Below are 13613 nucleotides of genomic sequence, written 5' to 3'. Positions count from 1 at the left end.
GTTAAAACCCATTGCTAAATTCCACATTACATTCTAGATTTACTTATACCGTGGGACAAAATGTATCCTTGTGATATTGTAATACATGCTAATAACAGTAATATCATTATCCCCAACCCCAACATTATACAATAAAATCTCAAGCCCAGAAGAAACAAAAAGTTTGGCAGTACAAAAAGAGCCCATATTCACCCGCAATATAGACCAGGGCAGAGAAATGGCATTGCATTTGAAGATTGCATCCAACGCTCAGATCAGTTCAACGTGCAAAAAGAAAGGAGTGCTTTTATTGCCTGCCAGGGTATGGAAAGGGAGAGCATTTTCACACAAAACGCAAAGTCTGGAAGAAGTGATAGGACGAAGAAGAAGAAAAAAAAATAGAGAATATATGTAAGAGGAAAGGGGTAGCAGAGCACACAAGCAGGGACGCGCTATGCTGGGACCCGCAGTCAAGAGAAAAAGACTACAGTAGCAGTGACCAATAGAAATTATAGTGTTTGGGGTACAGAGCTGCAAATACACTGACAACTGAGAAGAAGAGAGTCAAGTTCAAAAGACTGAGGACAGAAGCTTAGCTCTCCAAGGAGGCAAACAGTCAGCCAGTAACCTGTATCTCAAAACTGGAGCCACAGGGGCCTCAGTGCATCACAATGAACACAGACAACCAGTACAGTTCAGCAGTATGGAGCAGCATTCATTGTATGGAGTGACAAACTAAGTCACTCAGCCCAAAGCCTCACACCACTTCTATGTGCATCTGCAGTGATGATGCAGCACACGGATTTAAGAGGGCAGGTACATAACACGTGCAGTACATTTTATAGCACTCCATTAAACATGAAAAGAATAGGGTTGACAGTAAGCCTTCCATTGTTTGAAATGCACACCTATCATAAATGACTCATTCTCTATGGGTATCAGATAGTCATTATTTTACTACAATGTAATTATAATACATACTAGAGTACATTTTTTAAATTTTTATACATATTTCATAGTGTTTGAAACTATATCATGTAACTTAAATATTTTTAAAAACTATTATATCAAATAGTTGTTTAAATATAAAACCTACTAACTAGGCACTAAAAAATACTGAAAAAACAGATTCATGTGTAATCATCAGTACCAAACAATCAAATTATAAGTATTGACTAAGCATCTATTATGTCTGTAGCACTATGAGAGGTATTCATTGGAATATAAAAGAAGTAGTGGACATGGTCCTTGCCCAAAAGGTGCTCACAATCTAGTTGTAGAATTTTGAGCTGTACCTTAAGAACTCTTAAGGATTAGGGAGATGGAGAGGAGGGAAAGAATATTCTAGGCTGGAGCAATATGAGCAAATCATGAAGGCAAAAATGTACAGGAAGGAGCACATAGGGTTTATGATGACAAAGGATAAGACACAAGGCCAAGTGGAGACAGGTTAGAGGGCCTTTTGAAACTATACAGTAGGCAACAGCAAGCCACTGGAGATTTTTGAACACAGGAGTAAAGTGTCAAAACACAGTGTTTTCACCTTTAAGCCTTGTGCTGAATGGACTGAAGTGGGGAAGTGACTAGAAGTGAGAGAACCAGCTAAACTGTCATTATCTAGAAATGAGATATGATCACCTGGACTAGAATGGTGGCAAATGGAAATGGAAAAGAAGGCGTAAATTAAAAATGAAATGTAGTCCAGTGATAAGCATGATTAAAAATACCTTTTTTCAATAGCTAAATTCAATTTTTAAATTACAGGCACACCTGCAATTCCATTCCTAAGTATTTACCCAAAGAAATGAAATATATCTATACAAAGACTTTTTACAAGAATGTTCACAGCAGCTTTACTCAAAATAGCCAAAAACCAGAAAACAGGACAGAAGTCCATCAACAAGAGAATGGATAAGCAAACTGTGGTATATCCTTACAATGGAATAATACTCATCAATAAAAAAAGGAATGAACCACTGATAATGGGACAAGGTGGATGAATCTCAAAAACAGTGTGCTACGTGAAAGAAGCCTTACACATAATGTATGATTTCATTTACGTGAAATTCTAGAACAAGTTACTGCAATAAAAAAAAAAAAAAAAAGAAAACAAAAAGAACCTAATCTGTGGAGGAAAATAATATCAGAACAGTGGTTGTCTCTAGGCAGTGGGTATGGGGATTGACTGGGGAGAAGTACTTTCTGGGGTGACAGTAATGTTCTATATCTTTACAGGGGTTCCAGCTATACAGGCATATGCATTTGTTAAAATACATCAAATGATACAGTTAAGATTATACATTTCACTGTAATTAAATTTTACCTAAAAAAGAATCAAATAAATATTGAACTCTGGCTAATGACATGCATGTTGAAGTGTTTCTGGGTGAAATATACTTATGCCAGCAACAGTAAAATGCATAAAAAAATAACATACTTATCCATTTGGTAGAAAGCTGGAGAAATGGACAAATATAGGTGATAAAGCAAATAACATGTAAATTGGAGAATATATGTGGTGTGTATATGGGTGTTCACTGTACAATTATTTCAACATTTTTTTATGTTTGAAAATTTTTCATAATAAAATATTTGAAAAAAATTACGGACATAGCTTTAAAAGTTTAATAGATTCCTTAAATTGCTGGTATGTGAAATTACTTTGGCATCAAATTTTAATTGAGAAAAACTTGTTTAATCTTAAGATATTTCTCTATCAAATACCTTCAATATTTCTATGTCCAACCATATTTTAACAAAATGAAATATTTCATAAACATCTAATTTTATGACAGAAAATGGATAATATACCCACACAAAATAAACTCTTTAATCCTATGCAGATAGTCCCAATACTAAAAATTTCCCCCTTGAACTTTAACAAAAGCAAAATCAGAATATTACATCATACCATTAGATTTTCGGATTCAACGCAGACTACTTCCTCCACATCCACTGGTCATATTTTTAACACAGCAAAACTTTAGAATGCCTTCATTAATGTCACATTTACTATTTTAATTCTAGAAATTACTCAAATATATATGTACTACTGAAATTGTTCTGGGGCGCCACGAACCGCGCCCAAGACAGCAAACTTAATTGATAAATGTTGTGTGTGTTCTGACTGCTCCTCTGACCAGCCGTTCCTCTGTCTCTCTCTCTCTCCTTGGACCTCCCTATTCTCAGAGATGCAATAATATTAAAATTAGGCCAATTAATAACCCTACAATGGCCTCTAACTGTTCAAGTGAAAGAAAGAGTCGTATGTCTCTCACTTTAAATCAAAAGCTAGAAATGACTAAGCTTAGTGAGGAAGGCATGTTGAAACTCAAGACAGGCCAAAACCTAGGCCTCTTGCACCTCTAGGCCTCTTAGCCAAGTTGTGAATGCAAAGGAAAAGTTCTTGAAGGAAATTAAAAGTGCTACTCCAGTGAACACACGAATGACAAGAGAGTGAAATAGCCTTGTTGCTGATAGGGAGAAAGTTTTAGTGGTCTGGATAGCTCAAATCAGCCATGACATTCCCTTAAGCCAAAGCCTAACCCAGAGCAAGGCACTAGCTCTCTTCAATTCTATAAAGGCTGAGAGAGGTGAGGAAGCTGCAGAAAAAAAGTTTGAAGCTAGCAGAGGTTGGCTCATGAGGTTTAAGGAAAGAAGATGTCTCCATGACATGAAAGTGCAAGGTGAAGCAGCAAGTGCTGATGTAGAAGCTGGAGAAAGTTATCCAGAAGATCTAGCTAAGATAATTCATGAAGGTGGCTACACTAAACAACGGATTTTCAACGTAGATGAAATGGCCTTATATTGGAAGAAGATGCCATCTAGGACTTTCACAGCTAGAGAGGAGAAGTCAATGCCTGGCTTCAAAGCTTCAAAGGACAGGCTGACTCTCTTGTTAGAGGCTAACGCAGCTGGTGACTTTAAGTTGAAGCCAATGCTCATTTACCATTCCAAAAATCCTAGGGCCCTTAAGAATTATGCTAAATCTACTCTGCCTGTGCTCTATAAATGGAACAACAAAGCCTGGAAGACAGCACATCTGTTTACAACATGGTTTACTGAATATTTTAAACCCATTGTTAAGACCTACTACTCAGAAAAAGAGATTCCTTTCAAAATATTACTGCTCATTGACAATGCACCTGGTCACCCAAGAGCTCTAATGGAGATGTACAAGATTAATGTTGTTTTCATGCTTGCTAACACAACATCCATTCTGCAGCTCATGGATCAAGCAGTCATTTCATCTTTCAAGTCTTATTATTTAAGAAATGCATTTCACAAGGCTAGAGCTGCCATAGATAGTGAATCCTCTGATGGATCTGGGCAACGTAAATTGAAAACTTTCTGGAAACAATTCACCATTCTAGATGCCATTAAGAAAATTCATGATTCATGGGAAGAGGTCAAAATATCAACATTAACAGGAGTTTGGAAGAAGTTGATTCTAACCCTCATGGATGATTTTGAGGGGTTCAACATTCCAGTGGAGGAAATAACTGCAGATGTGGTGGAAATAGCAAGAGAACTAGAATTAGAAGTGGAGCCTGAAGATGTGACTCAATTGCTGCAATCTCACGATCAAACTTTATGGGATGAGGAGGTGCTTCTTATGGATGAGCAAAGAAAGTCGTTTCTTGAGATGGAATCTACTCCTGGTAAAGATGCTGTGAAGATTGTTGGAATGACAACAAAAGATTTAGGATATTAACATAAACTTAGTTGATAAAGCAGGGTTTGAGAGGACTAACTCCAAGTTTGAAAGTTTTACTGTGGGTAAAATGCTACCAAATAGCATCGCATGCTACAGAGAAACAGTTCGTGAAACAAAGAGTCAATCGATGCAGCAAACTTCACTATTGTCTTATTTTAAGAAACTGCCACAGCCCCCCCCAACCTTCAGTGACCACCACCCTGACCAGTCAGCAACCATCAACATCACGGCAAGACCCTCCCCCAGCAAAAAGATGACAACTCACTGAAGGCTCAGATGATGGTTAGCATTTTTTAGCAATTTTTTATTTATTTTTTAATTAAGGTACGTACATTCTTTTTTTGGACATAATGCCCTTGCACACTTAACAGACTATATAGTATAGTATAAACATAACTTTTATATGCACTGGGAAACCAAAAAATTCATGTGACTTGCTTTATTGCGGTGGTCTGGAACTGAACCCTCAGTATCTCCGAGGTATGCCTTTGTAAAAATTAAGTAGAGAAATTATAGACCAATAGTACTAAGCAGATACCTAAAACTTATCTCAAGTACTCATACTGTCTGTCTTACTGATGGCCCCCAGCAACACTTAATATGGTCACAATATACAAGAAGTTATCTTTCAAAAGGAAACATCTCAATTATTATTTGGATTTCTAGTCAGACCCTAGGTAATTTGTGATTAAGAGCTGTGTTCCATGAGAACGTGAAAAAGTTTTTGGTCTTGCTTCTTCAAAGGAGTTTTAGTAAGCATATCACAGAAACATGGAATACTGAAGGCAATGTGACCACACACAAAATCAAAGTAGTAACGTGAAATCAGCTCACCGTATTTTAGTTCTACCACTGCAAAACAGGGGGCCCACAACAGCACATTATGAAAAGTCACAAAGATTATGGAACTTCCTCCATTTGTCAAATGTTTATATTCATCCCTAAAGACATTTTTTATTGAGGATAAATGTTAGAATGTTCTACAGCTTTCTTCAGATTCAAATATGGCAAAACTCTTTCACTCCAGGTCTTAGACTCAATGGAATTTCTAAATACTCTGGGTTTTTTTTAATTCTGCAATTGAAATTTCAATTAAGTCATCCTCTTCCAATGTAAAGATTTTAGTGAACAAGTGATTAAATACATTAAGTAACTCCCTTAAGTTACAAGAGCAACGAAGCTTCTGAATATGTCTAACTTGCAACAAGGTCAAAGCTTAGACAGTGGACAGAATTGGCACATAATGCACTGCTATCCACCAAGTGGTCAGGGCAAAACAAACAAATATTTCAGCCTCAAATAAAGCAAACCTCTTTAACCACAGATCTTATTATCAGCAATATTGCTGTGACCTTGTGCTGAGTGTGGGGGGAAAACAAAATAGAAAGTAAAAATGCAAATAAACAGGCCCTCAGGAAAAATGCCTTTACCGATTGCTTCAAAACCATTGAGGCCCCTCACAAGCCCCACCCCAAATCACTACAGGATAAGACTACGGGGGTTCAAAATGGACAAAACGATACTGTGTGCCACAGTTCCCCTGCCACAGTTCCCCCAGCTATAGACAACACTTCTCTCCCTTGGGCTAATAATCATTTAAGCAGAAAGAGGGGAATGAGTCCCTTTTTGAGACTCCTAGCTGCATAGAGAATACCAGGTAACTTCACTACAGCAGTTCCGTTCATCTCAGAATAAACTATTGCTCTGTTCCCTTTGTGGCTCTGGTGAGTTTTCTGGAGGTATAGGGGGAAAAGAATCAATCCAGATATCCTTAATAAGATACATCTAGCAGTTAACAATATCACATCATCCTTAAAAGAAAGCTTTTGCAGATGATTAACATGCCATGCTCATCTGTCTATACTCTGAACTCAAACATGAAACGCACCCAATTGAAGCACTCATCCTAGCTCGGGTCTGTAGGTCCTGGTAAAAAATGGAAAAGACAAGGTTCAGAAAGAACCAACATCCAGAATGTATTCTTGTTTGTTTTGTAAATCTTCCGCTAAATATGTATATGGAGGATCAAGGCAAGTCTTTAGACAATACAGAGGCAATCCAGGATGCCGCTGAAGAGAGCACAAGGCTAGGAGTATAGTGGTAGGGGAGTGACTCTCCTTCCACCACCACCACCACCACCACCACACTCCAACCTATCACCATCTTCTCTCATCTTGACACTTCAACAGCCTCCTGCCTGGTTTCCCTGAATAAACTCGCCATTCTCTGGGTCGCAGCCAGAGTGATCGTTTAAAAATGTAAATCTGATCATACCCTACCACATAAGTTGTTTGACCTTAAGCAAATTACTCAACCTCTCTATTATGCCTCAGTTTCCCCATTTGTATAACTGGAATGTAGTTCCAGAGCTGTTGTGAGGATAATGAGCTAATCTTTTAAAAGAACTTAGAACAGTAAGCAACACAAGTAAATACTAAATCAGTATCTGCTACTATTATTTCACACTCACCCACCACTCTGCTTAAAAACATCTAAATGGTTTTCCTTTGCTCTAAAGCTAAAGTTCAACCTAATTAATATGACCTATAATTAATGTTCAGTGCTCCAGATGATCCAACTCTACCTGCTCACCAGCTTCATCTCAAGTTGCTCTCCTCCTCGCCACTCTTAGCAACACTGGCCTTCCTTCAGTTTCTAAAGCGGCAATCCTCCTTCCCACTGCAACACCTTAGTACCTGTGGTTCCCTCGCCTGAGCTCTTCTCTCCCACACTTTACTTGGCTAATTCCTGTGCATCTCTCTGACCTCAGCTTAAATGACACTTCCTTATGGACCACCTCTCTGATCTCCCAGTCCACATTAGATACCCATGTTATGCTTCCTTGTAGCACCCTTTATAAGTACTGAAAACAAATAACATCATTACTCTGTGGTATCAGCTTAATGTCTGTTCCTCCATTAGAATGTAAGTTCCATGTGCTGAGGGACCTTGTCTGTCTTATTCACCGCTTTATCCTCAGTGCTTGGCATAGGACCTGACACAGAGGAGTACTCAACAAATATGTATTAAATGGAAAAAAAAAAGCCCTCCTTTTGCTCATTCTCCCTCTCCTGTCATTTCTTTCTGGAAGGTGAGAAACAGAAAATAGTAAGGTGCCATAACATGAATTCCATGCCATCTTTCTTCTCCACATTGATCCCTTTTCTCTCTACTTACACCTTCCTCCTTCCTACCACCCTTCGCAGCTGTCCCTTCATTCCTCTCTCTTCTAAGGTTTCCTCTCTCCTCCATCTCCTTCCAGTTGGCCATCACCCAACCAGTCACTGTAACACCTCACCCTCAACCACAAACTGCCTATAATGAAAGGCATTGTTTACACTAAAATCAGAGCTGTGGTGAGAATGTGGTGAGCACTGTATTATCGCAGAGAACAGAACTTCAGGATCTCCAAAGAAGGAGCATACACAGTTATATCAGCAGAGATGATTTTTTTATTGCTGCTACTTGACTACCACTTGGCTCACCTCCCAAACAACATGTCACACCACTGTAAACAAAGTCCTTATTTAGGGCTGCTGAAAGAAGCGGGGTTATGTCACATGCAGAAATAGCCCAGAACGTCTGAGCAGAAAAAGCATAGCATATGAACACTGAGAACTCGGGTTTGAGACCAGCACCCTCAGCAACTCTGTTAGCTATGTGATCTTGAATAGTCATTTAATCTCTCTGAACTTGGGCTTCCTGATTTATCATATGGAGGTGATAATAACACCTATCTCTCAGATTTGTTAGGAATCAAATGAAGTATGTGGTAAAGCATTTTGTAAATTATAAAATACTATACATAGATATTTGGTTGATTTACTAACTGAGGTCTAACATTTCAACTAATTCTCCTTTCAAGTCTCACTAATAACAGTCAATACAAGTAACAGAATATAATGATCTAAACCTAAAATTATTATAATCCTTAGTGGGACAATATATATATTTGTTTACTTCATGAAATTTTATTAACTACTTTATTAATTTTACTATTTTTATTTTACATTTTTAACCTATAACTTGCCTGTTTCTTCTGGCATATCGCCATTTTCACCTTCTTTGAAACTGGTTTTCAAAGATACTGATAATGTTCAACCATGGTTACTTTACTCTTCTACAACTTCCTAAGAAGGATTTTATCCAGTCCTGTTGATTTAAATACATTCAAATTTAATCATATTTCCCTAACCAGATTATAACTAACCACTTATATTCACCTTAAGTTTCTTATTCCTATTTATATCTATTTAAACTTTGATACACAAATAGCAAGCAAAGTTTTTTTGCTGTTTCAAACGGCAATGATCCCACTCTGCACAAATAATAGAAACATTCTAGAGATCCACTCTAGTTCCAAAAGATAAACAAACTAACTAAATATCTTACACACATGGAGCTTTTCTAGGCATATTACAGCTACTAATCAATATAATTTGTAATAGTTCCATTGGTGATAAAGGTTCACAAAATAAACTTTAAAACACAGCTTCCAATTCATAAAAAGAAAACTTCATACAAATAATGTTAATATTTTCATAATTTTGTTTATACTGTTTATTACTATACCTTTGGTCGTCCCTTTTCTTCCACTAGGAAGTCAATTTCAACATACAGAAATAACCTAGTACATCTAATCTCTCAATGTGATAGCTGTAGTGTGACAAACATTAAATTTCACTAACTTAAAATGGGTTCCTGTCTACCTATATAAATAAGAATTTCGAATTCCAAAAGATCATTTTAAAATGACATAATTCTTTATCATGTTTATCATTATCTTTAACACCTATGTGACCACAATCTACTAACCAGCAACAGGACTTTCATCAACCTATGAGCAATAAACACAAAAATACTATTTCTTAGCCATATTAAGGAAAATGATCAAAAAACTTCCTATCATTTATCATATATTCACTTCTTATACCTGTTGTTCTTTCTACATATTCTCTGACCACTCAAACACTAGCACTATTAAAATAATATGTTATTACTATTTTTAAATATTGGATAATTCTCCATTAATTCCATTTAGTAATGATTCTACTGGTGATTCAGTAGTTTGATGCCTTACTTCTAGTTAAACCTCCTCTTTGGTGTTAAAAACACCACTATTTTGGTTTACTCTTATGTTCTCTCACATTAAAATGGAATACCTTCTAGTCCAGCTTAATAGATTATATTAGCTTAAAAGATATAAAAATTTTTATACCTTATAGCCTATTGTCTTCCGATAATAAAGAATTTCCTTTTCCAGAAGCTCAAATAAACGTGGTGGGAAAAACTGAAAATCCTGAACATTTGGCTGCTTTGGAGGTCGTGGAGCCTGTGGGGGAAAAATACATTACATATATGTTTTCAATACACAAAGTAAACATATTTATCTTGTACTATTTCTTTTATATATAGAAAAACAAATACAATGGAATCCATTTATATGGCTGGGCCATATCAAGGACTTTTCTGTATTGTTGTTATACTTTAAGGACTATGATTTTGTACTAATATGAGTAAATCTGCATCCCAGACCGTGTTACAAGAGAATCCTGCTGTAAGACAGAAAACCTGGCCTCATTACTGTTTTACCTTTGGAACCTTTGGCTCGCTGACACGTAAAGCCTCTCTAAAGTAGGCATCCACTGCATAGTTTGCTTTGCGTTCTCGTTTAGGAGGTTCAATCCATTCCACCATACCAAGCTATACACAACACACAAGAACAAGGAGTTTAATTACTCCAAACTGTTTTATGAAAATCTAGCACATCAAGGCCACAGAAGCATGAGAAAACCAAAGCCATAAAAAAGAATCAAAATTTGCTTTACAAGTCACAATTATACATCCAAAGCTCCAAAACCTTGTTATTATATACCAAATTTGGGTGCAAGGATGGTTTTCTTTCTTTTTGTTTTTTGAAAGTAGGTTTAAAACTTAGTTCTTCCTTAGTAATTGAGAATAATTTGCACAATCTGGTTAGTATTTTATGTCAAAATAAATAAACAAACAGCATCTAATATAGAAGGAAGACTAACATAATTCTGGTAACAGTGGTTAATTGTATGAATTAGAAAACAGCTGAAAGGGGTAAATTATGTATATCAACATGACAAGCACATATCCTTTCAAATCAAGAGAAATTTTTTAATGAGATCTCTCAGTAAGGTAGCTATAGGAAAAGTCAGTGGAATCAGAAAGACCTGAATTTGTTTGGGTTTTGGGGGTGTTTTGCTTCTTTATTTTATTTCATTTTACTTTTTTATTGAAATATAATTGGCATACAATACTATATTAGTTTCAGGTGTACAACATAGTAATTTGATATTTTTATACATTTTTAAATCATCAGCAAGCTAAGTCTGGTTACCACCTGTCACCATACAATGTAATTACAATATCATTGACTACATGCCCTATGCTGTACATTACATTCCCATGACTTATTCAGAAAGACCTGAATTTGAAGCCAGGTTCTGCCACTTCACCAGTTGTATAACTTTGGAGAAATTATTTTCTCCATCTGTAAAATGGGAATAATACCTATCTTGAGGATTAAACATGACCATATACATGAAAGCATTAAGTAAACTGCCAATAGTTAAATGTAAGTTATTAATAAACATCCAAAGTGGGGTGAACAATGATTTGGTAGCCTTACAAAACTTTATCCCAATATCAGCTAGAAAATACAATTTAAAAGTCAATAGACAGGGCCGGCGCCATGGCTTAGCGGTTAAGTGCGCACGCTCCGCTGCTGGCGGCCCGGGTTCGGATCCCGCGCACGCACCGATGCACTGCTTCTCCGGCCATGCTGAGGCTGCATCCCACATACAGCAACTAGAAGGATGTGCAACTATGACATACAACTATCTACTGGGGCTTTGGGGAAAAAAAGGAGGAGAATTGGCAATAGATGTTAGCTCAGAGCCAGTCTTCCTCAGCAAAAACAAGAGGAGGATTGGCATGGATGTTAGCTCAGGGCTGATCTTCCTCACAAAAAAAAAAAAGTCAATAGACAAAACTGACAGTACAAAGTTCTGGAGTCTGTAGAAATGGTTCTTCTAGTTCAGATATTTTTCTTGATTTCACAGTGCCTAGCCTAGTGCTTTTACACAAAAGAGGCCCTTAATCTACAATTAATAGTGTTACTCTATTTGATCTTATCTAAGGGTTGAGTTCCAACTTTTTAATCACATTTTAAGAGTGGATGATAAACTAAGATGACTAGGATTGGTAGAGATTACAAACTCTCACAGTGTCTAGAGAAGTAAAGACTAAAGACAAACATAATGGTGGCATCCACATATGTAAAAGTCTATCAAATAGAAAAGAACACAGTTCTTTGTTGATCCGTAAGATTAAAACCAATGTGGAAAGTCAAAGGAAAGTGGGTTGCTACTCAATATAATTTAACAAATATGTCTTAAGTACCTATTGCATTATTTGCAAGTCAGTGTCAAGGATACAAAGAAGAATAAAATAATCTCTTCCATCAAGGAGTTTATAAGTTCAATCAGTTGTCTGAGAACCAGAGAATAAAAAACAGGGAAATGATCCTGAAAGGAGTAAGATTCCCAATGTGACCACATTCAAACAGAGGCTGAATCACTGTCCTAAATACTATAGATGGGATTTCTTTTTTTTTTTTCCAGCAACTTTATTGAGATCATAATGGTTTATAACATTGCATAATTTAGGGTGCACATTATTGTTTATCAATTTCTGAGTAGACTTCATCGTGGTCACCCCAAGTAGTCTAATTATTGTCCACCACCATACATATGATGGGATTTCTTAATTATAAAAAACGTTAGACTAAATGACCTTTAAGGTCTCTTTTTTAACTCTAAGAGTCTATGAGATATGCATAGTATAATGTTTGTTTATGTAAAATGAGAAATACCCAGAGCAGTGAAATGAGTTTTGTTTTATTTTTTCCCCCTCAGATGGATTAATGTGAGATGATAGTAATGGAAAACATATTTTATAAATAACCAATATTTTATTTGTCTCAATTGGGGTGAAAATCAATAATAATTTAAATTAACTTTCTAAAAGTAATGTATTTGGCCATTTAACCTACACTTGTTTGAAGGTCTAGGTATTCAAATTTGAAATAAGTGTTAAAGGCCAATTCCTGAATTTTCAAAAGGAGAATAAATCATGCTGAATTAGTTTGTTTTAGACAAGAATACACTAATACAAACTTATTCAGGTTACTTTATTCAGGATCAATGTCAGTCATTAAATTTAGCAGGTATGGTTGTAAAGTAATGCAACTAGTTGAACAAATCATATATGAAAATCTACCTCATTGTGTAATTCCCATGATTTATGTATAAACAACATTCTTGCTGGTTTTCAATTCTCTTCAAAGGATAATATGAACCTATTTTAAGAACCTATCTAGAAAATATGAAAAGACAGAAATAAAATATAAATAAAATATAATCTCAACTCAGAATATTCAGAAAAAATTCTGATTTGGTCAGACATTCAATTATAAAAATATAAATAATAATTATTAGTATTAAAATTTCTCTATATCTGTGAATCATTATTTTGCTAGAATTAGAAGCACAGGAAAACCTGTTATATTAGAAATAGACAAGTATTTTATTAAGTCTAATTTTCTTCTAAGAACATAGATAAGAAGCTTGACTGATATTTAGACTCTTCACTGTTGAATATTTTTCCACTTTATAAAACACTTTTAATACCAATAAGCCTGCAGGAATAATTGTAAAATTAATAAAATTCGTATCACATAATGAGATCTAAACAGCATATTAGGAAGGCAATTTCCATCCTGTGCATGCAGGCCATCACCTCCATCTCATCAGAATAAAATATAAGAAATCTGAATTAAGGTTACAGATAAAAGAACCAGATAGATTTAAGTCAAGACACTAAAAAC

The 13613-nt window shown here is 35.9% G+C and overlaps 1 protein-coding gene across 9 annotated transcripts in view; it reads right to left on the bottom strand.

Annotated features, from left to right (window-relative positions):
• SMARCA1 (SNF2 related chromatin remodeling ATPase 1) overlaps positions 1-13613 on the bottom strand; it is a 69360-nt gene that overhangs the window by 19648 nt on the left and 36099 nt on the right. For all 9 annotated transcript variants that reach the window (XM_087426823.1, XM_087426822.1, XM_014792806.2 and 6 more), the window contains 2 exons: positions 10289-10399; positions 9915-10028 (listed from right to left, as the gene is read on the bottom strand). In XM_087426823.1, coding sequence (XP_087282949.1) covers positions 9915-10028; positions 10289-10399 — 225 coding nt within the window. The remainder of the gene's footprint in view (positions 1-9914; positions 10029-10288; positions 10400-13613) is intronic.

This window comes from Ceratotherium simum, chromosome X (assembly GCF_057802395.1).
Source record: "Ceratotherium simum simum isolate JZ-2026a chromosome X, ASM5780239v1, whole genome shotgun sequence".
Classification (NCBI taxonomy): domain Eukaryota; kingdom Metazoa; phylum Chordata; class Mammalia; order Perissodactyla; family Rhinocerotidae; genus Ceratotherium; species Ceratotherium simum.
Note: the sequence above shows the minus strand (reverse complement) of the source record. Positions and strands in the feature narration are given on the sequence as shown.